The 23,973-nt window shown below is 38.7% G+C and overlaps 1 protein-coding gene across 1 annotated transcript in view; it reads right to left on the reverse strand.

Annotated features, from left to right (window-relative positions):
* Positions 1-2,607: 2,607 nt before the first annotated feature.
* The window catches only part of ABCC4 (ATP binding cassette subfamily C member 4 (PEL blood group)), a 142,565-nt gene continuing 121,199 nt past the window's right edge, over positions 2,608-23,973 (reverse strand). The window contains exons 30-31 of the mRNA XM_066176356.1: positions 11,891-12,025; positions 2,608-7,060 (exon numbers count right to left, since the gene is read on the reverse strand). Coding sequence (XP_066032453.1) covers positions 6,953-7,060; positions 11,891-12,025 — 243 coding nt within the window. The 3' untranslated portion in view covers positions 2,608-6,952. The remainder of the gene's footprint in view (positions 7,061-11,890; positions 12,026-23,973) is intronic.

The following is a 23,973-nucleotide window of genomic DNA, read 5'->3' on the forward strand; positions in this document are numbered from 1 at the left end:
AGACAGTTCAACAGCACTCACTTGTCCTATTCATGCTTGGCACTTACATTGAAAAGAAAATCCAGGCCTGTAATATTCAAGAACAAGCTCTTGTTGACAGTGAAACTTTGAATAATAAATCTGAGACTGCATTTCTCACCCTACTCAATTTAATGCCATAAGATAATAATGGTCCTTTCCTGGAAAACAGAGCTCCATGAAGAAGGTCAGCTGGCATGAACACTAGCAAGATTACTTTCTTCAGAATACACAGGATAAATAACTCCTTCCTTTGTTATCTGCACTTTAACTGTGAGGTACAAAGCTTACTGGAAGTAAACAAAGGGAACTATTTTTCACTGTTTCACCTCAGTTTAATTCCCCATAGCAAATATCCAAAACTGAAAAATAGAGAGAAAAAGAGAGAGAGGAAAAGAAAAAAAGAAAAAAGCACCATAAGTCTTTGTAACTCTCATGTGACTGACCAGCATGACCACAATCCACCAGCCACACTTCAGGCACCACATTCAGATGTTACTGTGAGCAGACGATACACATTCCCATAGCTGCAACACAGTGATTTAAACTGCATAAACTGGGAGCTTTTTCTCTGGGTATAGTGAATGCAGAAAATTCAGCTAGTATTCCAGAGCCCTTCTGTTAGGAGCCTGATTCTAAGAACAGCTTGGGCTATAGGGAGACTCGCTGCCCATACACTGAAGGAGCAGCAGCTGCAGCAGGAACAGCTGGGCACAGAGAGCATCCCATCTAGAGCAGAGCTCCACATGGTAGCGCTCAAGGCAACAGCGTCCTTGGGGAGGCAGGAGAAGCGAGTTTGCTTTGGTAGAGCTGCCCAGCAGCTGAAGCACTGACTGCAAAGACCAGACCTGTCAGACCTGTGTGGTGGTAGCCACAGCCTGAGCCACCACCGCCCCACTGGGGCCAGAGAGCAGGAGTGAACACAAGCAAATGGATCCTGCTGCCCGACATCATCCCAGCCATGCTGACAGAATGGAGTAGAAGCCCCAGATCCTCCTGGTGTTTCTACAGACGATTGAATAAAGTGCATAGATACTCCCTGGAACTTGGACTTGAATCTAGGCTCTTCGTTTGTCCTGGTGTAAACAACCTCCCATGTCATTCACTCATGGTGAACATTTTCCATCAAAAAGATCCTCAATATTAAGCTTTGGTCGTGCACTAGATGGGAAGATCCAAGCAGCTCAGCCTAAGGAAAACCTGTAATACCCAAAACTAAGCTCTAGTATCCATGCAGGAGAGGGACAAGAGCTCTGGTGCAGCTTTTAACTCGTGTTTGAAGAAAGTGGGTAAGATCCCAGTATCCGTGTTGAGCCCAGCAACTTAAAAGCAGGACATTCCCTGGCTCCTGAATGGCAGTGGGACTATCTCCAGTTTCTCCTCAAGGTTATTGTACTTTTCAGCATATGCTGGATCTGTGGCTAAGATCCACTGGGAATTTTGTTTCTCAAAACAGATGAAGCTATTCATTTCAGGCCAGTTTAGGTGTTAAGTGGTGCCAAGGTGCAGACAGTGGAGACCCGATTTCATACATCAGAGTATGGCTCTGATTTTCTGTACATTAATATTGCTCCAAATCTATGAACCAGCTTTAAACACCGAGTTTATGAAATTCATGCTTGTTTTGTGAGCAGATTCCTAAAAAGCACCTTTGGCTCTGTTTCTCATCAGCAGCTCTCTTTCAGGCAAGGGAACAAATTTCCCTCTTCCACTCCTAAAAGAGAACTGCTGTATTAACACGGGAGCACATGCATTTGGCAAGTGCTTGTTCTGGGAGGATATAACTCTAGGTGGATACTGCACATCCCACAGGCGACTTGTGCTGTCACAACCCAAGCCAAATTCACTTAGAGGCAGCTAGGACAGCTGTATGGTGGTTGTGAGGCAGACTTTTGGTAGAAATATGAGAGATTCTTAACGCATATTCCATGGTAGAAAAGGAGAGACAACAATTCATATCGTTCCAGGTCCTGCAACTTGCTGCACTGGGGGATTATCGACAAATGCACAATTCATCCTGTACTAAAAATCCTGGATCAAAATACCAGTGTGAAGTACTTGAGTCAACTGGAAGACATAGGGAGGAATTTTCCATGGTTATCAGAAAAAAGCAGTTTTCGAATGTCTTGCTAAATTAAGCAACAAACTCATCAGACAGAAGCACAGGACTGAGAGGTAACACCAGATTTTGGAGTTATGCTGCTAACCCACCTCACTTCTGTCCACTGACCTTCCATATTTCCACTGCCCAGCCCAATGAGCTTGCCAGTTGCTTCGGGCAGAAACCATACCCTGCCTGCATTGGTGCAACTTTAGTGGTTCTTCCATCACAATTTTTTAGCAATACTTTTTAGCAATTAAAGCAAAAATCTTGGTAATGTGATCTGAGAGATCTCAGACTGAAGAAAACTGGTAAAACCAAGCTGGCATGTATTACTTTGTTTTGTACTTCCAAGTGGATTTGCAGCTCTTGGGGCTACTGATGCCACAGAGACATGTTTGGAGATGTCAGACATGTCCTGACTTAGCTCAGCCCATAATTTCTGCCTTCAGCCACACATTTGCAATGACAACAGACTTAAGACAGGCTTCTGAGAAATACCATTTATTGTATGACAGCAGTTGACACGTGAACATCCACAAAAGAAACCATTCCATAGCAATACCAAAATCAAATTATTACAACAAATGGAAGAACCAAACCAAAAGAAAACCAGAGTTAAAATGATGAAAAAGCAGCGTGCTGTTACACAATGTAAAACATACACAGAAAGCCACATCTTCTGCAAAACTGTCTTGCTCATCACCATCACAGGAAAGAACTGATTCAAACTCTCTTTTCCCCTCCAAAAAAAAAAAAAATATAGGCAAGTTTTGAAGTAAGATATTTCAAAGGGTCAGTTTAACAAAAAAAGCATCATTTCTTCTGATTCTTTTTGCAATCTTATTTCACACATGTATTGGGAAGGCTAAAAGAAACCATCAACATTACTTAAGCAACCAGCGTTACTGAGGCTGGCCAGAAAGTCCTCCCTCTTCCAAAGGGCAGTACAAATGGTATCACAGAAGATCATGCCCATCTGGAAAGTGGTGCAGTTCACTAAAGAGAATTTTTGTCCTTACAAAAGGCAAATAAGTAAAACATGAAATGGCCTATCCTTGCAAACTGTGGCTTTGAAAATGCCAACATGCTCTGTTGGCTCACAGTGGTCTTTTGAGAAGGGGTGGAGCAAAGACATACCAAAACAAATGCGTGAAAAACAATTCTCAAGATCAGAAATAGAGGCTGTTCCTAGATTTTTACACCTAAGAAACAACAGTTCTGTAACCGATGATTTTCAGTATTACTGTATAAAATTATATTTATTAGAAATAAGACTCTGGAATACTTTAAGGCACCTCATGGCAAAGAAATATTTCAAAGGCTTGAATAGAGATTGAGTTCTTTTTCCAAGATCCCCAGTAAGGTATCAACTTAAGAGTAACCTGCTTTGCTATTTCCAAATAAAGCACAACATTTACCAAAATGGAAGTTCAAACTATTTAAATTTTTCTTTATAAGGAAACATAGAACACCTAGTTGGAAAAATAATGCATTCATTTAACAGACCAAGACTTTCACCACATGAAGGCCTTTTTCTTCCTCTGATTTGAGTTCTGCCATTCAGGCACACCACACCTTTTTTACCCAACTAAAATGAAATGGTCTTAATCAGTTGGTCTTAACCAACACCTGAACAAAACAGCTTTCAACAATACCAGCAAAACCAGTTTCCTGAATAAAATATTTTTGTTGCTTTAAACCAAAAACATGAAATAATGCCAATGACAGGCATGAATGGCTTGCTATCAGTTGTTCTACTCAGCAATTTATGGGTTTCAAGTGTGATTTTGTAAAAAATTTATATTTATATTGATACTTGATACCTACAGCAAGTAGTGTCCTGCCAAAACACGTGAAGAAGCAGAATCAGCGTTTTCAGAGATACCTAACATTTTTGTGCACATTCAAAAAGCTACAGGCTCAAATTAATTCTAGCTTATAGACTGATAGCTAGATCTGTCAGGGTCTCATACCAGTGAGCCTGCAGCAGCCAGCGTTTTGGAGTTCTGCTCTGAAATATAACTTACCATAGATTCATTTCAGAGCTGAAATGAACTAAAACTGTAATTATACCCTTGGTTTACGCGTGCAGATATCCTTGGGTCTGATAAAAAAATATAAACTCGAGGTATATATGGCCAGGAGAGCTTACTATTCTCTTAGAGTATTTAAGTATCTCTTTATTATACATCACACTTCCTCTTCTGTAAGAACTATAAACTATGTGTTTAGAAATAGTAAGAATTCCATATTGTAGAACACAGACTCTGGATATATTTACACTGCTCAAAAAAAGAAGATAAACAAAGGAGCTCAAACTCCCAACTCGATGAAGTGCACCGCCTTACTGGTCAGCTCACCCTAGCTGTGTTTTGCACCACTCCAACCAGGTCTTTCCATGGCAAACCTCGAGCAGAGTTTGGACACGGATCCATGGATCCTTGCCAAAAAGGCAGTTGTGCACAAGGCCATGAGGTTGAAGTTTCTTCATGCTACGCAGTCCCCCAGCATTATCTAATGTGACTTTACACATTTAAACTTTACATCTTCACACACCTGTGCAATGCAGCCACTACTCTCCCTCAGCTGCAGCAAAGCCCTATTCTTATTTCAGACAACTTTAATGGAAAAGAATACAGCCACAGAACACACAGGATGATAACTGTGTGCTAGGACACTGTGTAAGTGGACTGCAGAGGCTCAGAGAAGGGCCAAGCAATACAAAAAGTGGATGTGGCTGGTGTGTTCTTGGAAGGACCTGCCAAAAGCACTGCTTACATGAGCACATCTGTGCCATGTGGTTTGGCAGCTGGTAGCTGCCCCTGGCTGGCTGGTATTTTATCATCAGATGTAGCACAAGCCTCCTGCTGCACATCACTGTGTGAAGTTCAGTTCCACTGATCTCAGTGGAACCTGCTACAGTGTCAGGTGCTATACACTGCAGGAGAACTGTTAGGACTTGACAAAAAAAGGCCAGGGGCAAAAAAGCATCTCATTTTGTAATTCCCCCCTAATGATTTCTAATCATGTAAGAGGATGTTACCAGCAAGCACAGATGCCAGATGTTTGTTCCAAAAACTCTAAAAGCCCCGGTCCCTCAGAAAGCTGGCTGGTGGCACTACAGACACAATCCCTGCTCTCCTGGGATCTCACAGCAGCACAGCAAGCCCCAGTGCAGGGAGGATGCTGCAACAGGGGAATACGGATTCTGCCTCTCACCATTGGGCTGGCTCTGAGCAGGAAAATGTCCAAGATGAGTGGCTGTGCTGAGGCACAGGCTTTGGCCTCAATTTATTTCTCAGTAAGAAGTAACTTTGTATCTGACTAAACTGTATTCTGGTAGAACTGCTTGAAACGAGAAACATTCGTGTTTGCCTTACTTTTAGACCACTGGATGAACATTGGGAAAATAACACTTGTTTGGCTTTACAAAGGTAATAGCAAGCATCTTCAGTATTTTTAAAAAAGCACAATATTTTCCATGTTCTGAAGAAATCTGTAGCCTTTTAGTCTCTCCTGTGCCCTTTAAACAGCAAGATGAATAGATGTATTCTCTACTGGACCTCAAAGAATAGCTCACTAAATTTGAAAAAATCTGAAGCAGCACAGCACTTGTTTGATTTATTTTTTAAACATGGGAATAGTGCCTTTGTGTTAAAGTGCTTTGCTGAATCAGGACATAACTTATGAATATTGAACCTCTCTCTCACTGAATTCCTCTCTATCAGCAACAGCCATTCAAAACTACAGCTTGTATTTTCCTACTTATTCTGGCAGGATGGTAACTTCAAACAGCTGAAGTTCAACAGAACCCCTGATGCAAAAGTTTAAACATACTAAAGTTACATATTTTTAACATATATCTAATGAATTTGTTGTGTACCCTGCAGTTACAGCTTTGGCTTGAAGGCACAAATATTAAGGCACAATAAATGCAAATAATGTATACATTTCAATGTGTTGTGTTGAAGATAACTTTGTACTACACAGTATTTAGGTATAATGACATGTCATTCAAACATTTCCTCAAGTTATTTTAATACCTTTTTTTCTTTGATAACCTGGGTAAAAAGAGGAATGTATGTTAAATTATTTAAATATTTCTTCAGTGCAAATGTGGTAATTTTCTTCTGAAGTACAGAAGATTGAGATTGATTTTTCAGCATTTGGATTTTAGCAAAATAAAACTAATATTTACATTCATCTTGAACAGTGTTATTTGAACTATTAAAAAAAAAAAAAAAAAAGAAAAAAGCATATAGTACTTTTCTATCAAAAAGAAAAAGTGGTTTTGGCTTCTTCAAGTTTTTTTCCTACCAGCCTGCATAGGTACTTGTGACAGGTAGAAAGACAATTGCTCTAGACAAGTAAGTTGCACACTACCAAATCTGTTCTTCAGACAGAGCTGTCATGCTAAAGTGACATTGAAAAAAAATTGGTTTTGTTTGCTCTCAAAATATTTTTGAAAGAAAAAAAATAAAGGACACATTCCAATTATTTTACTAAGCTCCAAATAGGCACACTAGACTCGTTAGGTGTCCTGCACCTGTTTAAATAAAAGAGATCTCTACCACATAACTTTCAAATAAAACTTCAATCTAATTTCCTTAGCAATACAAACATAATTAGTTGGAAAGAAAAACATATTGCACTGAAAAGAAAGAAACAGGGACAGTAAAAATTTTCTTCTCAGTATTAAATAGGAAGGATGTCCAGTGCAAAGAATCGCCTCCCTCCCTTTCCTCTCTCGTTGACACTTGCAAGTGTTGCTGCTGAGTTTGGATGATCTCAGGCTTACATTCTCCAGAGAACAGTTAAGGCAGTGAGGAATCACAGTGCAGTTTCAGTTACGCATAATCCTGAGGAAGGATCCAAGGAGGAGTCTGTGGCAAGCTGACCATTCTGAACAACTTCTGGGTAATTCTTACTGAAGTATACCTAGGAAAAATATTAGATTCTGTGAGTAATTATGCACCAAAGTCCATTCAGCTTCAAACGGTATTTCTGGAGATAAATATAGTAGAGATAAATACATATCCTTAAGGAATCCCAACAGGAACTTCAGGTTAGTAGCATTCAGTAAACGTATGTCACTAAAAAATTAGTAGAATTACTATATGAACTTACATTCCAACAAAATGTGAGAAAAATCCTACACAACCTGTCGATCCCCTTAAATTTTGTTAATTCAGATGAATAGATATGTTTTATCACTTTACATTAAACTGATAAGTAAAATCATTTTACTAGCTCAAAACATGGAGATAAATTAAAAACAGGATGACAAAGAAGCTGTGAAATCTTGCGTCTGCACAAGGGTTTCTCATTTTCACACATAAAATGAACACAATGGATTTGGATGTTAAAATCAGGTTGTAATCCCTATATTTTACAAACTATGATTGACAACCATTGAAACTTCGAAGTATATGTATGAAATATCCCAGCCTTTAATTTGTGCTGCAGAGCAGTTATAGGGCCTATAGAAATGTGATCTCTGGATAGTGAACCACAATAATGAAAGAAGAAGCAAAAGCTTTAACAATGACTCAACCAAGCAACTTCTCTAAAACGTAAGATGATACCAAATAATAGGACAGTTCTTTGCCAAGCCTTTGAGTTCCTGAATTCTACCAATTTCTAGCTCAACTAGAAGAGATACAGGTTTCCTGATAAATGTATAATCAGAACATAAAGGGAATGAAATGCTGTCAAGTTTCACTGTTCCACAATCATCAGTTTTTAGCAGCTGTATCATATCTCTGTTCCTTGACAGATGCGCATAACAAAATGAAATAATGTCAAGACTTGTGTGCTCTTATCTAAAAATGTGTTGGGTGAAAAAGGACTTCAAATGCAATTTTTTTTTCAAAGAAGAAAGTGAAAAGTTTTGTTTGAGTCTTTAAAAACAGAAAATACGCTATCTTTCTGAAGCTGACACATGTCACGAGTTAGGTCTCATCGTCAGGCTGCTTTGAGTACAGCTTATGAAACATTTCTGCAATTTATATTTAAGAGTGTTGTCAACAAAGTTCAGTTTGTTTGATAATAATGTCCTTTTCATATACATGAATGCACGTATAAGACACATGGGATAAAAAAGAAATAGTCATTCTACAAAAATGTTCCTGTAAGTACCACTGTCATCTTTTGTGCACTCTCTAATGCAGGGTAAATGCATTTTAACAAGTTTCAAAGAATATTAAAGTCTGATTCGAATCAACAGAAGAATTGGGAGTCCTGTTAAGAGGCATTCCTCAGTAACCAGTCACAATCGGATGCAACAGAGGAAAGCTAATGAGGCTGCTGACTGCACACAGGCTGCAGACGGCAGCCTCAGTATTCCCAACCCTTTTTCTTGGTTTAAAACATAAAACTTTGGCATACTTTTAATGCAGCTTTTGAATGTGATTTTTTTTAATGGAAAGCTAATAGAAAACCTTGGCACATTACTAGAGATGTAATGAAATGGCAGCTGCTTTTCAACTGTCTCATTGCAATTCTTCCCTTGAGCCCAATCCCTCAAGATTTTAAATGCCCAAGTCTTTATACAAGTTTCTTCCACTGCCAACAGAGCTGCAACCTTTTTAGAAGTAATCACTGAGGTGAGATAATACCTAGTATTTTAATATTTACACATCTGTCATAGCTTTAAAGTAAAATAAAACAACCCTTATTTTTCCCTCGAAGTACTCAAAGTTGACTGACAGAAACCCATCCCTATCCTGATGCTACCAAAGCCTGCAGAACCAAAGCCTCTCTCAACACTGCCACGAGCAGGGAGAATACACCAACTTCTGTTTATCTGAATAATTGAGCACTTCTATTTTTTTTTCTTTTTTCCCTGCTTGATGACTATTTATCTCTTTCCCATAGGATTTTCTCCTAGCAGCTTCTTGTAAACTGAGCAAAGATAAAAACAGTCTCACGATGTCAAGCATAATTCAGTTGCCATCAGGCTCATGGGCTGTTTAATACATACTCAGCGGTCTCCAATTTGAGTTGTGCCTGTGTTGTTTTCTTTGACATTTGCACAAAAAACGGGGACACCAAGTGACCAAGCGAGCCATACAATAGCAACTGGATCTATTTGGAAGCCTGAGCTAAGGTTCCAGTAATAGCTCAGTCTTGCAACGCTTCTCTAAGAGGCCCATGAGATTTTTTTAAAAAAATTATGTTTCTTAAATATGTCCAAGTTAGTCTCCCCAATTTAGGATGTGTAGTACCTCTTAATTTGCACTTAAAGGGAATATGCAGAATCAATATTTTCCAGAAAATGCATTTAAAGTTTCAGCTTACTGAAAGAAGATCTCGGTACAAGTTTGTGTTGTACAGGTCCAAACTGAAATAAACCAAGACTCAGGTCCAAAATGCAATAAATCAAATAATCATTGCCAAAGTATAGCCACATTCCAAACCATTTTACTTAGCAACCCACTGCAATGCTTTTTGAAAAGTACGTATGTATGTCATATTATCATTTCTTTTTATGTGCAGCATGCTGTTTTCCAAAAACAGAAAGAAAGCTGTTCTTCATAAAAACAGCTCTTAGTAACCACAGTAGGAATGTGGGAAACCAACAGCAATACATGCAACAGACTCAGTAGAGTAAGAAGAAAAGCCACTGGGACCAGCTCTTCTGACTAAGCGACTTCTCTGAAAGTATGCATGAAGCATAGGGGACAGCAACAACAAAACCCCTGAATTGTCCAAGTCCTTCAAACAGAAAGAACTATAACTCTGCTTCTGGGTAGCTGCTGACTGGAGATACAGTCTCTTGATTCCCATATTTTTGGTCCAAGTGTGGATAAGCACCATGCTTTGCATTCTTGGCAGATGCTGAAGCTCGTATCTGCCTTCTAGCCTGGGAGTTAGCAAACTTTTTCATCAAACCACATTTCAGCAGAGACTGGTTCCTGGATCTCTTCCCTTCCTGTACAAAATCACATAACATTGATGTGGTAACTGCAGATGACTATATGGGCAAGTAACATCAGGCAATTATTTTTACACATTTTGAATCATCTTTCAATGCAATTGTGCAATTGAGGAGGGCTCAGGGGAAGGAAGGAATGACAGCACGACATTGCTAAATTTCTACAGATGACAGCTGGACAGCCTCACCTCTTGTTTCTTCAAGGAGCAAGCCTTAGGAAGATGGCCTTCACTTTACAGACAAACAATGGTCACATGAACTTGAAGCTACCCTTTTAAATATCATTTATATAACCTCCAGATTGTCATGCACATACCACAGAAAACATGGCTAACCCGTTCACTTGTAAGAAGAAAATAAATGAAGCTACACTGCAGCAATGGAAGAGGACAGCAGAACTTGTAACACAGCTTAGATCAAGACAAAACTGTTTCCTCAGTTCTGCAATTTGTGCCACACAAGAATTTATAGTGTATGCTCTTAGCTACAGTGCTTTACTTGAAAAACTCTTTAAAAAATAAAATCTGAGAATATGAACAGACACAGAAATCTCTTCCCTAATCTTCAGAAAGTCCAGTAAAACAGTGTCCAGACATGAGCACACAGCCTCCATAACAGCACAACTTCTAATTTTTTCCACCTTGCTGGAAATGCATCTATTCTTTTACTGAAAAACAGTCAAGCACCTGTCATTTTGTTTCCTGTCTTTGTGTTTTCTTCCCTGTCTATTGGTATTTTGTTTCCCTGGGTAACAGTTTAGACTTTGTGTTCCTCTAGCTCAGCTCCACACATCCAGCAATGTGAGGAAGGGAAGGCATAGAGGCTAAAGAGCTTTGCCTCTTGCCTGTAAAAGGGTCTCTTAGGTTGTTACCTGCTTAACACCAGTGTCTTACTCGCATGCTGAAAGCACATGTTACATGAGTTCCAAGCAAGCTGCTGCCAAACTAAGCACTGCCAGTCTCAACTGAAGCAATGCTGAAACTTCGCTGGCACTGAGAGAATTAAAATCTTCTTCTGGACATCCTGTGGGGTAAATTATCAAGAAAAAAGAAAGCAAGCCAAAGCTAGTCAAAGAGATCTCTAATCACAGGTCATTCCTTTTTACCTTCTTATCTCTGCTTCAGCTTTCCATCTGAGAAGTGGAGATGATATAGCCTCACCTCACAGGCATATTATGAAAACGAATCCATTAATGCCTCTTAAACACTTTGATTGCCAGAGTAATGCCCACAATTATATTAATAATTCTGTACTCTGAATAGGATTTGAATAGTTCACAGTAAATCAGGCACAAAGACTTGCAGGGAACAAGGAGGTGACAAAACATTCAACAGCTGTTTCTTAGCTGAGGTCTGCTCATTTTTGGTGCAGGACAGCCAGGGTACAAGAACAAAGCAAGGGAATGCACAACAGAAGGAATGTGATCAAACCCTCAGGGACCACAGCATGGCCACAGGCACTGAGCCCCAACTAAAATCTAATGGACCCTTTAAAAAATACAGACATAACAGATAAATGTTTGATTCTGCAGCCCTAACTTGTTTTTTACAGCAAGTTAAGATCGATGCCCAGCTCAAGTGAGTATGTCCTATAATATTTACACTTACTGTTTTGTGTACACACAAAAGGATGCAAGAAATCCAGTCTTTCAACTCGGGGTATATAAATACATATATCATTTGGAAGTCTGTGTATATCCCACTGAAAATTATGGCTTTGCCTTGCAAAACTGACAGATCCTTTAGTGGAAGGCTTACTGCAACACTGAATATGCTAACTTGAGATAAACAAACTGCACAGACAAACTTAATTATCTCTTCTTCTAAAATTACCCGTTTTGCTGTTTCAATCAGAGAAGCTGCTTCAGTCTTGCCCACTTGTTGCACCATTTTGTAAAACAAGCTGTCTTGTTCTTGAAGCAAAATGTAAGGCTCACCATATTCTTTCAGTCTTCCCGCATCTAAAACCTGTTAAATCAGCAGAAACCAAAGTATTAACATAAGAAAATTAAAAATTAAATGTTAGAGACTAGAACCCAAATGTAGGTGACTACAGGCAAGGGGGAAATGTATGCATTTTTAGCACTAAGATGATTTTTTTATCCTGAAAATGAATTCTGTCCTCTTCAAACTAGTATAGCACTTTCTCAGTTTACAGACCTGTTGTACCATCTTAGAGTGCCCTACAGCCATTCCACCTATAGGAATCCAACATGAAGTTATGCAGAATATGGAAATACAATGTTTGTGCAGCCAACAAAGCAGATTATAAGATTCATTGTGTAAGAAGGAAACAAAGAGGTCCAAAATGGGCTCTGAAGTAAACAGCTGTGGGTGAAAACCACGCAATAACCACCAAGACGGTTCAGGGAGAGTAAGCAGGTCTTTTGAATTTGAGGTGAAGATGTAATTAAAGAAAATGAGGGTGTTGCTGAAAAGATAAACAATTTCTTGCATCAGGTTTTGCCAACCATGTATTAGAGAAAGATATTTAAACCTGACCCTATTCTTTACACATAAAGAAAAGATCAGATGCCACCATGGACAAAGGTACCCAAAAAGAGAGGAAGGGAGAAGGAAAGAATGACAGAGAAATTAAGCATTAAGTCAATAATCCACAGAGAACATACACAGTCAAAAATATAGGAAAAAAACAATTAAGAATAAGCTGACTGAACCTCTAAGAAGCTGTTCTCAGACTAGTGACTTCATTTAAAGACTGCATGACAGCAAACATTGAACTTACATTTTTAAAATCCTTTACAGGATTAATTCAAAGAAATTTTAGACTAGCGTATGTATTTTGATATAAGACACCACATGAATTGAAATAGTCATTAAAACAAAAGAAGACACACAGATCACAGGTAGAATTCATTCTCCACAGTTTTAGCAATCACAAATCTGATACAATTTTTAATGCATTAGAAGAAAACTAAAGGAAAAATTATTTATATGGATTTCCAGAAAGATATCTGGTGTAACCAAATAACCATGCTACAAAGAGCAAAGCTTTTCAAAAACCTGGACAGAAAACAAGAGATTTGAATTAAACAGTGCAGCTCTCTTTGTAGAAAGCTGAACAGGCAGGAACTGGTGGGAACTATATTGTTCTGGCATAGGTGGTAGCTACTTATGCTAGTCATAGAAAAAAGGAGGTGTCAGAGAAGTGACAAACCTGCAAATGACACAAGAAAGTGCAGGTAAGTCTAGACCAGAGGTGCAGATACACCTAACTCACCTAAGAGAATGAGAAACACAATAGCAGGGAAAAGCCAATATTGACAAGTGCAATGCACTCAAATACTTAACTGGCTTATAAATTAATGGTATTGACTCAAGAAAGAGATTTGAGTTTTAGTCTACAAGTTCAGTACTTTACGCCATGAGGAGTAATGGAGTTTAAAAAAAAAAAAAGAAAAGAATTTATGTGAAAAAACTATTCAGAAAAAAATTTTGTTCTTATATAAATAAAAAACTGAATATACAGGTGTGCTATTGACAATGATATTGCCACAACAAAAGGACTTCAAGGAAGGACTCATAACTCAAGCCATAATTGTGGTCTACATACTTGTGAGAAAAAAGAAAGATCTAAAAAAATGAAGCTGTTAATTTCAGGAAAGAAATGAATAAAAGGTATTGTGAGGACAACTTCCAAAGAAACAAAAATAGTGTGCAAACTTCTCTTTGAAAGAAGAATCTCCAACAAGCTTGGAGATAAATTCAGAGTCCTGTGAGGAAACTTTCAAACGTGTCTTCTGCCTGTGCAGCTCCATAAAATCAAACATCCTGATGGCCAAAGGCTTGGCAGATCTCCAAGCAGCCTGGACCCCAGTAAATGACAAAACCCACAGGGAAGGGACACAGCTGAGCCGATCCCTTTGCCTGCACCGGTGTGAAAATACTGCACTGCCAAGATCACTGTCAACTTCTTTGACACCAGAGACCCAGCACCAGGGAAAAGGGACCTACTCCTTCCCTTCCGGTTCAATTAAGAACATGGCATTTGAATGGAAAATAACTCAGACAACAAACAGCAGCATAATTACATCTAATTTTATGAACTGTACACACAGAAACCTATAAGAGGATATTTGCTATTTTTAAAAGCTCCTAACTTAGAGAACCCAGGCTATACTATGAATTTCCTTTGCAAGTGGTTTCCAGTATCGTTTGGAATTGCTAGTGAAGAAAGTGCTCATAGAAAAATCTCAAATATTAGCAATATTGCACAGCACAACATACGGTCATTTAACAGGTTCAGTATTTTACCTGCAGAATTATACTTGCACACATACTGACTTTTCAGTGTACTTAGTCCTATCCCATTTATTCTGAATATTTAATGACTAATTATAAATATATTTTTAATCACAATATTTTTTAAGCCTATGTATGACACAGTTAAGGACAGCTTCCTTAAAAATGCAATAAATTACTGTATACAATTCAACACTTAAATCAGGGTGCCACAGCACAGAACGTCTCCATTGCCTTTAAGTAAAGCTTTTTTCAGCACAGCACTAGATTATGCAAGCACTTCTTAAAAAAGAAAATAAAAAGTATTTTCATTAAATGTGTTGCAATTTTAACATTCATTTTGAAAATACCTGAAACAACCACACACACAGACAATCTTTCCCCTCCAGAGAACCTGGGGAAAGGGGAAAAATTATTCTTCCTTGGCAAGGTCTAAATAGTCAAGTCCAGAAGACGAACGAATAGAGTGCGCAATTTCTGTCTGGAGAAATTCCATCCACATTTTAAACAAATCATTAACAAATCATCAATTCATAGCCATTCTTTGGGAATAAAATCCAAATTTGTGTTATTTAGACAGAACAGCCATAGGAAAAACAAGTTGTGTTATTTAAAAAAAAAATCTGAAATGAAAAATGAAGACAGAAACTGAATAGACAATATCATTTCTACAAGTCATGAACACTATAAAAACCCTGTTCACCAAGGAAAACCACTTTCTGCTAACTGCTGTCATCTATGAGACAATGGAGAAAATGTAAGCTGGTTTACTTGGTAGTTATACATTTTTATATCTATATATTTATTAAAAAGCGCTTAGACAAAGAGATAGGTACTCTTCTTTGAAGAAATGTGTGCTGATAAGATTTACATAAATAAATAGGTACTTTGGCTAAGGCTTTGCATACTCTTACTCACTGACTCCAAGCCAAATTAAAATCATTAGGACTTCAAAAAGCCAGCTAATCATTCAGGAAAGGTGGAATCTGGTGTTTACCAGCCACATATTTTCCGATCAACTTGCAAGGCTTATCACTGCACAATACAAGAGAATCGAACCCAGATGCGTTCCAAGGCAGCTGTACCAGTGGAACTTGATACAGAAGAGCCAGAGAAGCTTGTAGCTGGCGAAATCAGATCGGCAGGGAGATTGTGGAGGACACACACAGGAGCACTTGACTCTGAATCAGACTTGAATTTCATCACAGGCCTCAGTGCAGATTTTGAGAGAGAGGGGTTTTGTGCAAACCACTCAACTTTTCAGCTCCTCGCTCTGACTCTTTGTAAAATACACGAAATAAAGACTTCATCATTCTGTGGGAGCTAACTGCCTGTGAAATACTTAGACAGCCCAGAATGAAATAAACACAAAAGAGTTCTATAAACTCAAAGTGGTCATATGTAAACCAGGGCCAGATTCTCCACCCTCTTGCACCGGCAGTTTCTTTAACCTTGCCTGCACTGTTCCTGCCTTTGTAGTACCACCTTTATGACTTCAACAGGATTTTCTCATATGAAAGAGTAATTCCAACAGTACAAAATTTACAAAATTGGCTGCTGGCAATCATACAAAAGAAAACGTGCAGGAAAACTGCTTTTCAGTGGAATTTGCTCACCTCCCCGAGTATGGTGAAAACATCTTTACTTACAGCTATCCAAATCAGCATTACTCAAGCCGCAATACAGAAACATGTTAAGTTCAAACAGGGCTCAAATGATGTATTATTGAGTAAAATCCTCACATGCCATCTAATTCTATTCCACCTAATGTTTCATCCTGGTTGAATAGTCTGGGGCAGTGACTGCTCATCTGAGTCGTGATCTGTCCAGAAGATTAAGAACCATATTGGTAGAAGACAACATAGTTTTGAACAGCACTTTCTTTGATATTTGGAGCACAGAATAACACAGAAAGGGGATGATTAAAATATGACAGGGAAGGACAGAGAAACAGAAAAGAAGTATTTGATCCTGACCTACAATATCAAACATGAGAAGATTATAAGCCATTTAAATGTGTTCATGTTAACTCTAACTAGCACAGGAGTATTTGCCTATGCCACAAAAATGTTGTTGAACTAAATTTGGGTAAGACTTGAGCACTAGATTTTGCCTCAGCTGTAATCTACCACGGTATCTATCCCACTTTGCCTAGGTCCCTCCCTAAACCCCTGAGCTTTACAGTATTTCCATCCCATACCTTCATAATTTATTCTATTAACCAAGACAAAAAAAACAAGGGAAGGAAGACAAAAAGTACAACATAAAATGATGAAAAAGGACTCAGGAAATCCATTTCACCATGAAAAGAGAAAAACCGAACAACAGTCAACAAGGATACTACACCAAGATAGTTGAGTTTCCAGCAAAAACCCAGCCAGGAGAACACTTTTTCTCCTTGATGATTCCTCAAATAATCCATATTGTTATGTTGCACAGGACTTCGGAGAAGCCAATACTCACTTTGTAAGTGAATTTTACAATCTTCTTTGTGGATTGATATATGTAAAAGAAGTGTCATTAGCCACAGAGAGAAAAAACAAGGGCCTTTAAAAACGCTGTAACAAACACCATGGACTTACAGCTATCCATAGACACAAAAAACAAAGTTCTAAATCCTGTGTTTTCTAACTTTCAGCAACAAAAGCAGACAAACCAAGAGAACAATAGTTATAAAACATTTTGAGAAAAAAAAACAATCCAAGGTTGGAAGTGTTCAGCAACAGAGGAGGGTGGCATGGGAATTTATTTCAATTATTATTGAGGAATGACTAGTATTCTTATTCACGTTCATATTCACCATTAGGCCAGAGGGGAAATGGGACATTTAAGAGTCGATCATAAATGTTTTTATTTCCTATTCAAAAGGAAAATAATTCAAGGAAATTATCTCCTTGGGAATACATCTGATTTAATTTAGACTTGGAGAAGACATCACCAAACAACAAAATCATTATTAAAGTTCAAAACTCTGCTAGGAGTACAACTTTGAACAATGGTTTCCTCAGAGAGCATACATCAAGATGATCGTCAATAAAGTCCTGGGAAGAGAGGAATATTCAGGAGATGCTTCTGATTACATCATATTATAAGAAATATATTCACCCAAGACAATACACAGTTTTGTGGAAAAGAGTCAACAGCCTGTACTCCAGTTGGCATTAAGTTCAGATGCAAGCATGTTCTGTCTCTTCTGTCTCATCATGGTTTGTCAAAACAGATGAGAACCATGCACATACTTCTCTGAAGAATCATTTATAAATATCAACCTACCTAAACATATTTGTGTACATCAAAGCACATTGAGAAGGCTGCAAATATAACTCAGAAACCATTTTAAAGGGGTTTTTTTTTCTTTTCCTTTGAAAGTTTCCTCTTTTTTTTTTTTATTTTTGGTGGTGGAGCTTCGGTTGGTTATTTTGTTTTGATTTTTCTTAAGCCTTCAGGTTTATTCAAAGCATTTCCCATGCTCCTTCAGGGTTCCTATACAAACTATTTTACCAGTAACTCCGGGCAAATTTGGTGTCAAATAATGTAAATTTCATGTATCATGGACATGAACAGAGCAGAACAGACCTGGGAATTTACCTTCTTATAATCTGAATTATTATTTTCAGATTTTCCAAGTAACTCACCTCAGCAGAGTTTAACTTTGCTGTAACAATGCCAGACATGCCACTAGTCATTGGGATTTGACATGTAGCCCTTATCCCCTGCTTCACTGAAAAGGCAACTTTAGACACCTTGTTCTGTAACCAGAAATAGTGAATTTCCTTAAACTGAAATTATTCTTCAGCTGTAACTTAGGGGAAATTGAGCATGCAGCACTGGTAAATTGGTTCACACAGGTTTTCTTTAGGCTTCTTGCAGAGATTAAAAAAAATCTACCTTCTTTTCCTCCAACTGATGGCATGCCACTGTAAGCTGGATGGAATGTCGTGGGGAAAAAATACCAATAACATATGTAGTGATGAGACTTATTCTACTGATAATCACTCAATACGAACTCCTTCTGTGTCTCACTGAAGAAGTCTGTTAACCACACACTGCAAATCTCTCTTGTGTTGCAGTTTCCTCACCTCCAAACATCTGATACACCAGTGTAAGTTCAACCCTTGCTTCAGAGGGTATGAAGGGGTCTCGTTCCAGTGCTAACCAAGAGCTGACAAAAACACGTACATGCTGACAAAACTCTCCCTTGGTCAATCAGTAATGACTGCTTCCATCACTGTAAAGCCACATTTCTCAACTGGGATTGCAGAATGACTCAAATGTGGCCCTGAAGTGATACAAGATATACCTCAGTTCAAAAAATCCCACTCTTTAATAAGGCTTTTGAGGGTCTTAGAAAGTTAGATAAGCTACAAGGATATTATACTTTTCAAGAGGTTAAGGAATACTGTTGCAGGTGACTGAGCATGTCTCTCCTGGTTTTATCAGTTTCTGATGACAACGAACGTGTGGCTCAGCTGCCATGCAGAGTTTCACCTTATCAGAAACTCTCTGCTCAGGGCATCAGCCACCAGCATGACCTGTGCTAATTTGCTTTTAAACAGTAATACGGTATTTCTGAGCAAGCAAAAATCACTCTCTAAAGATGTGTTAGTATTTCTAGTACAGTCTAGATTCCATTCCACGGTCTTTAAAGAAGCATGGTATGACCATCCTGTTCTTACACTAATGAAACACATTCACACACAAATGCCCGACAGAATGAGAGATCAAGGTTCATCAAACATTGGCTTAACTTCCTGCAGAAATTCAAATTCAAATTCTTTGTTTGAATGCCTCCAGCTGAAGTACTGCCTCAATAATTAGTTGTTTTATTTAGGCAAAAGAAGGATCTTGTTGGGCAGCCCTCTTGAAATGGGAACAAGCTTTTAAGAACTAAAGATGCCAATGTTTTAGAGAAGTGTGGCTTAAAACTGGCAACGAGAATCAAGAACTCTAGTGTATTTTCAAGCTTTGGGATTTTGACTTGATTTTAGAGGCAGACAGGCCAGGTGTGACATTTATAACTGTCACAGAGCTCTGTTTCAGCTGACAAGGCTCGCTGTGATACAAGACCATGGCACACAGCTCATATCTTAGGCAAAACCTGGCCTGAACACCAATATAGAATCTTCTCAATGGTAAACTTGCATATATTACTCAGCTTTGAAAGCAATGTCTTCACTGCCGATATTTGTGGAATTCAATAAATTCCAAGATCTTGTTTTCCTTTCTTGTTTGGTAAACATCAACCCAGTTTCAGAAGATCTGCAAACAGGGGAAACTGCTATTGTTCAAAATCAAAACAAAACTGACCATTTCTGAAAAATCATTTGCTAAATGCTCAGCTCTTGCAGAAACTCTGGAAGTCTTGAGTTAACAAAATAAAGGACAAACCTAATTGTTTCCAGGCCCTCTGCCCTCCATGCAGGTCGCTTTCTATGAATACCCTTCATATTCTTGTCTTCACATTTCCTTACTCATGAGACTTTGATTCCAGAACTCAGTAGGGATCTTTCTTAGGTTGAATAAAAACAAGAATGAATTTAGTTCTAATTTTCCTTAGTCCATATTTTCAAGACAGAGGCTGAATCAAAAAAAGGAGCTTTATTAGTGTTTGTTCCTTTTGAATAATGACAGCAGGTGCACCAGTATGAATGTAGCAATTTTACTGCAGATTACTGGATTCAGACCCACAAGGTACTTTAAGGTTTTTATGAAGAATTAGATGCTTAGTTGCAAAAATTCAGCATCCATTCTAGCTACTATAATCCATTAAGCTCCTTTTACATTCTTTAACAGAAAAGACTACAATAGCACAAGCGTAATATCCAGTAATATTTCACCACACTCTAGATACTGGACTAATAAAAGGTCAAATCCCCTTCCACCTTTCTGTTATAGAACACAAAAAAACCCCGCATTTTGTACCCATCCAGTTGTCCTGCTTTAGAATTTTGAAGAAAGTGATAATTAATTCTTATTTTCATAAATTTTCAAATTCTGTCATCCCAGGCTTCAGGAATATTTATGGTTTCATCAACTGACCTCTCTTAGACATCCCAAGCACTTGAGGGCCAGTGTTTGACAGCAGGCACCAGGGAAATATTTTGACATGGACACACTGAAGACCAGAGAGCCAACATCAATGGTGGGACATAGCTTTCACAAAGAACTGTTCTACAACCAGGACTGCATGTTCTGTGTCTTGTGACTTAACATAAAACCCCCTAAACAGAACGTCAAGATTAGCTGTAAAACATATTCATTTTCCAGCAGTGATATTTAAGTGGAAAAGAAAGCCACCTATAGAAGAGTCAACAGACTATAGCCTTTCTGACTTTAACTCAGTATTGCTAATTTAAGTGTACTACCACCATTTTCCTGCATTCTCCACACCTCCATCTGAAGCTGGGCACTGCAGTGAAAGTTCACATGAAGGTATCAGTAGGACAAATGGGGTTTCCCCACTGCTACAAGAGCTCTGCCTCTCACTGGGCTGCAGATTCAGACTCCCTTACGTTATCCTCTGATGACTCTTGCACTTCCGGCAATGCAATTCTTCAAAAGGAAGGGCTTAACCTGACTCCCCCGGGTACACAGAGGACACAACGTTTTTCTGAGAATGGGGAGCACTGCATCCAGACCTCTTGAGACAGAGCACAGATTTCTGTGCTTCCTGGAAGAATGCTGTCATCCCCATGGTAAGGAAGGGTAGTATGGCCATCACCATCACATTCACTTAGATGTCTATCACCACTGTCTCACTCCTTCTGGATGGATGAAGGACATTAATGAGCAATACTGGGTCAGATATCGAAACTCCAGAGAGAGACAAGCGCTCAGACCTTGTCTGCTGCGTAGCATTTTCTATCTAGCTGTAGGTGACGCCCTTTTCACCACACACTACACTGCCTGGATTTCTCTCTCTCTTTGATTCCAAGATGTTTATACTTACCCTTGGTGGACTGATTGCTCTGCTGAAGTTAGACAGCTACAGTACAGGAAACACAGTTCCTGATTTATGAGGCCCAGATGTTCCACCATGGCAAACACAACATCAGAAAAATGAGAATAACCGAATAAACCAAAGAAGGCGTACCGGAAAGACGTGGGAAGTTGGGAGGCTTATCGGAAAGATGTGGGAAGTCATTTTCTATTGACCAAAAAAAACCAGCTCAGGTCTGGCTGTGAAGTGCATTGTATTGTTACCCTGAATATTAGTCACTTCAGAATGTAACCACAACAGGTTTTCCCATAAATAAATCAAATCTCTTCCCATGATTCTCTCATCAAAAACTTCCTATTTGAATGACAGTTTTTAATTACTAGATCAAGTTCTGCTTGCATGAAGAGTTTCCATTTCAAAGAAGCATTGCTCTGATATGAAAACTCTCTGGAGAAACATCCTTGTCATTGAAAAATGCACAAGTTTTGACTCTGTGGCTTTCCTCTGGAGAGGCCACAGCATAGTATATATAGCAAACAACTCCATCAGATTCTTGCCAGATGCATATACTTTATTTGCTACTGAACCACTGCGTGAGCCTCAATTTCTGTATGCTTCTGTTTCCCCCTCTGTAAAAACAGAGTTTCTAAAAAGCATTTCTCAACCTGGAGAAGGAAGGAAAGAGGAGGGGGAAAAAAGATGATGGGGATTTTATAAGATCCCCCTGGAAGTCTTGGGAGCGGTGCCCATAGGCTGCCACAAGCTGCAGATGTAGTTTACATAAAAGGCTTTTGCCCTTTATGGTGAGGATGGGACAGGGAAGCAGCTGTTGAGGTGGGGGGGAAGCTACAGGGAATGCAGGATCAGTGAAGCAAGCCTGAGCTGAGCTTCTGCCAGGATTGCCATGACAGAAGAGGTAACTGCAGCTTTCATCCTACCCTCCCCTTCTGCCAGGCAGCAGAGATCTCACCTGTGCCAAAGAGCTAAAATGGGTACTGCTAGCACCTGATGGGAAGAGTTACAACTTGGCTTCTCAAAGTAATGAAGGAAAAGGAATGAGAAAGTGTCCTATTAGATGCTGGAGCAGCATAGAGGGAAGAAAAAAAAAAAAGGAGCTTGAAAACCACTGGATTATAATTTTATGGTAGTATTATTTGATGGGCTGACTTAACAAGTCTTTCCAACTTTGGTTCCAAAGATTGTATGGATACTTCCCTATCTCACCCAGGTGTTTGAAGTTTAATTAATTAATGTTTATAAAGAGCGTTACAATTTCCAGATGAAAGGTCCTATGCAAGTGCAAGGTAGTATTACTCATTGAGGTGATTGGGTTAGAGAGTATCACGTTACACAATACAGCTCTTCCCTCAATGATTTTAAGCGTTTGAAGTTCTGATAAAATGTGTTTATCACTAAGACAGATATAATGGAAATACTCTTAAGGCGTGACCTGGATTATGAAAGCAGAGGTATGGTTTTGGGAATGGAACAAACGAGAATTAAAACAACTCCTGAGGCCAGATTTGTCTACTGTTGTATAAAATATATTCTGGTCTTCCTTTTTTCCCTTCTTGAGTAGGCTTTTCTTCTCTTTTAAAATAGAACCGGTTACTGCGACGGGTGTGAGCAGACATGCAACAGTTCACGTTCAGTTCCTATTTCCATACTCATCCAACTTGACATTTTCTCATGACTTTCTCAAAATTATTTTCTGTTTTAATTTTTTTTTAACGTTTGGATTAACCCTAAAGGCGAACAGCTTCTTTTTGGAAAATTCTGCTTTAACCAGTAATTAAATGGAATAAAATCAAAAAACTCACGGACAATGCCAAGCTGAAGACTGCAGCCAACACATTCAGGACATGATGACCAGTTTTGAACCCCCAGTACAAGAAAAAGCAAGGTAAATTTGAGCGAGTTTGAAATAGGGTTACCAGGGTGGTCAATGAACTGGAGCACCTATGAGGAGAGGCTGATGGAGCAGGGCATGTCCACCCTGAACTGCTGGCTTCAGGAGACTTAACAGCAACCTTCCCATGTCTACAAAGAAGTTACTGTAAAGACAGAAGGCTCTCTAGTGAGATACACAGTGGGAAAACAAGAAACAACTGCCGTAAAAGGAAGAAAGGCTTTCACAGGATATAAGGAGAAAAAAGATTTAACAGCAGATAATTAAGCATTGGAGCAGGTAGCCCCCAGACTGTGGAATCTCATTTCTCAAAGTTTTCAAGACTCAAGTAGAAAAAGTCCTGAGCAACCTGATGTGAAATTAGTGCTGACCCTGCTTTGAGCAGGAGGTTCCTTTCAATCTGACTCAATGGGAAGGGAGGAAAGCCCTAGGTGATGTCCACTTGTTTAGGAATGGGCTTCAACATTCATGATTGATTTAAGAGAGCTGAACAAGTTTGCCCAAAATTTGTTTAAAAAATAACTTACTCTTTATTTGTCAAAAGACAATTGTTAATATTTTGACTGCCAGGTTCTATTTTTGTTCTTCCTCCTTCATTTTCTAAAAAACTTATCACGATAGCAAACAACAGAGATTTGGGATGGCTTATAAATAAGTCATTATTGCACCTAGAGGTCTCAATTAAAGGAGGAACAAAACCAGGATTTTTAGTAATATCGGGTAAATGAAGAACAATGCACTTTCTTTGTGCATTTCTGACTCTTGAAAATGAATGTGCATCGAGTTAAATCTGTGAATTACTAA

This window comes from Chamaea fasciata, unplaced genomic scaffold, assembly GCF_029207755.1.
Source record: "Chamaea fasciata isolate MVZ Bird 193981 ecotype frontalis unplaced genomic scaffold, bChaFas1.0.hap1 SCAF_2, whole genome shotgun sequence".
NCBI classification, from domain to species: domain Eukaryota; kingdom Metazoa; phylum Chordata; class Aves; order Passeriformes; family Sylviidae; genus Chamaea; species Chamaea fasciata.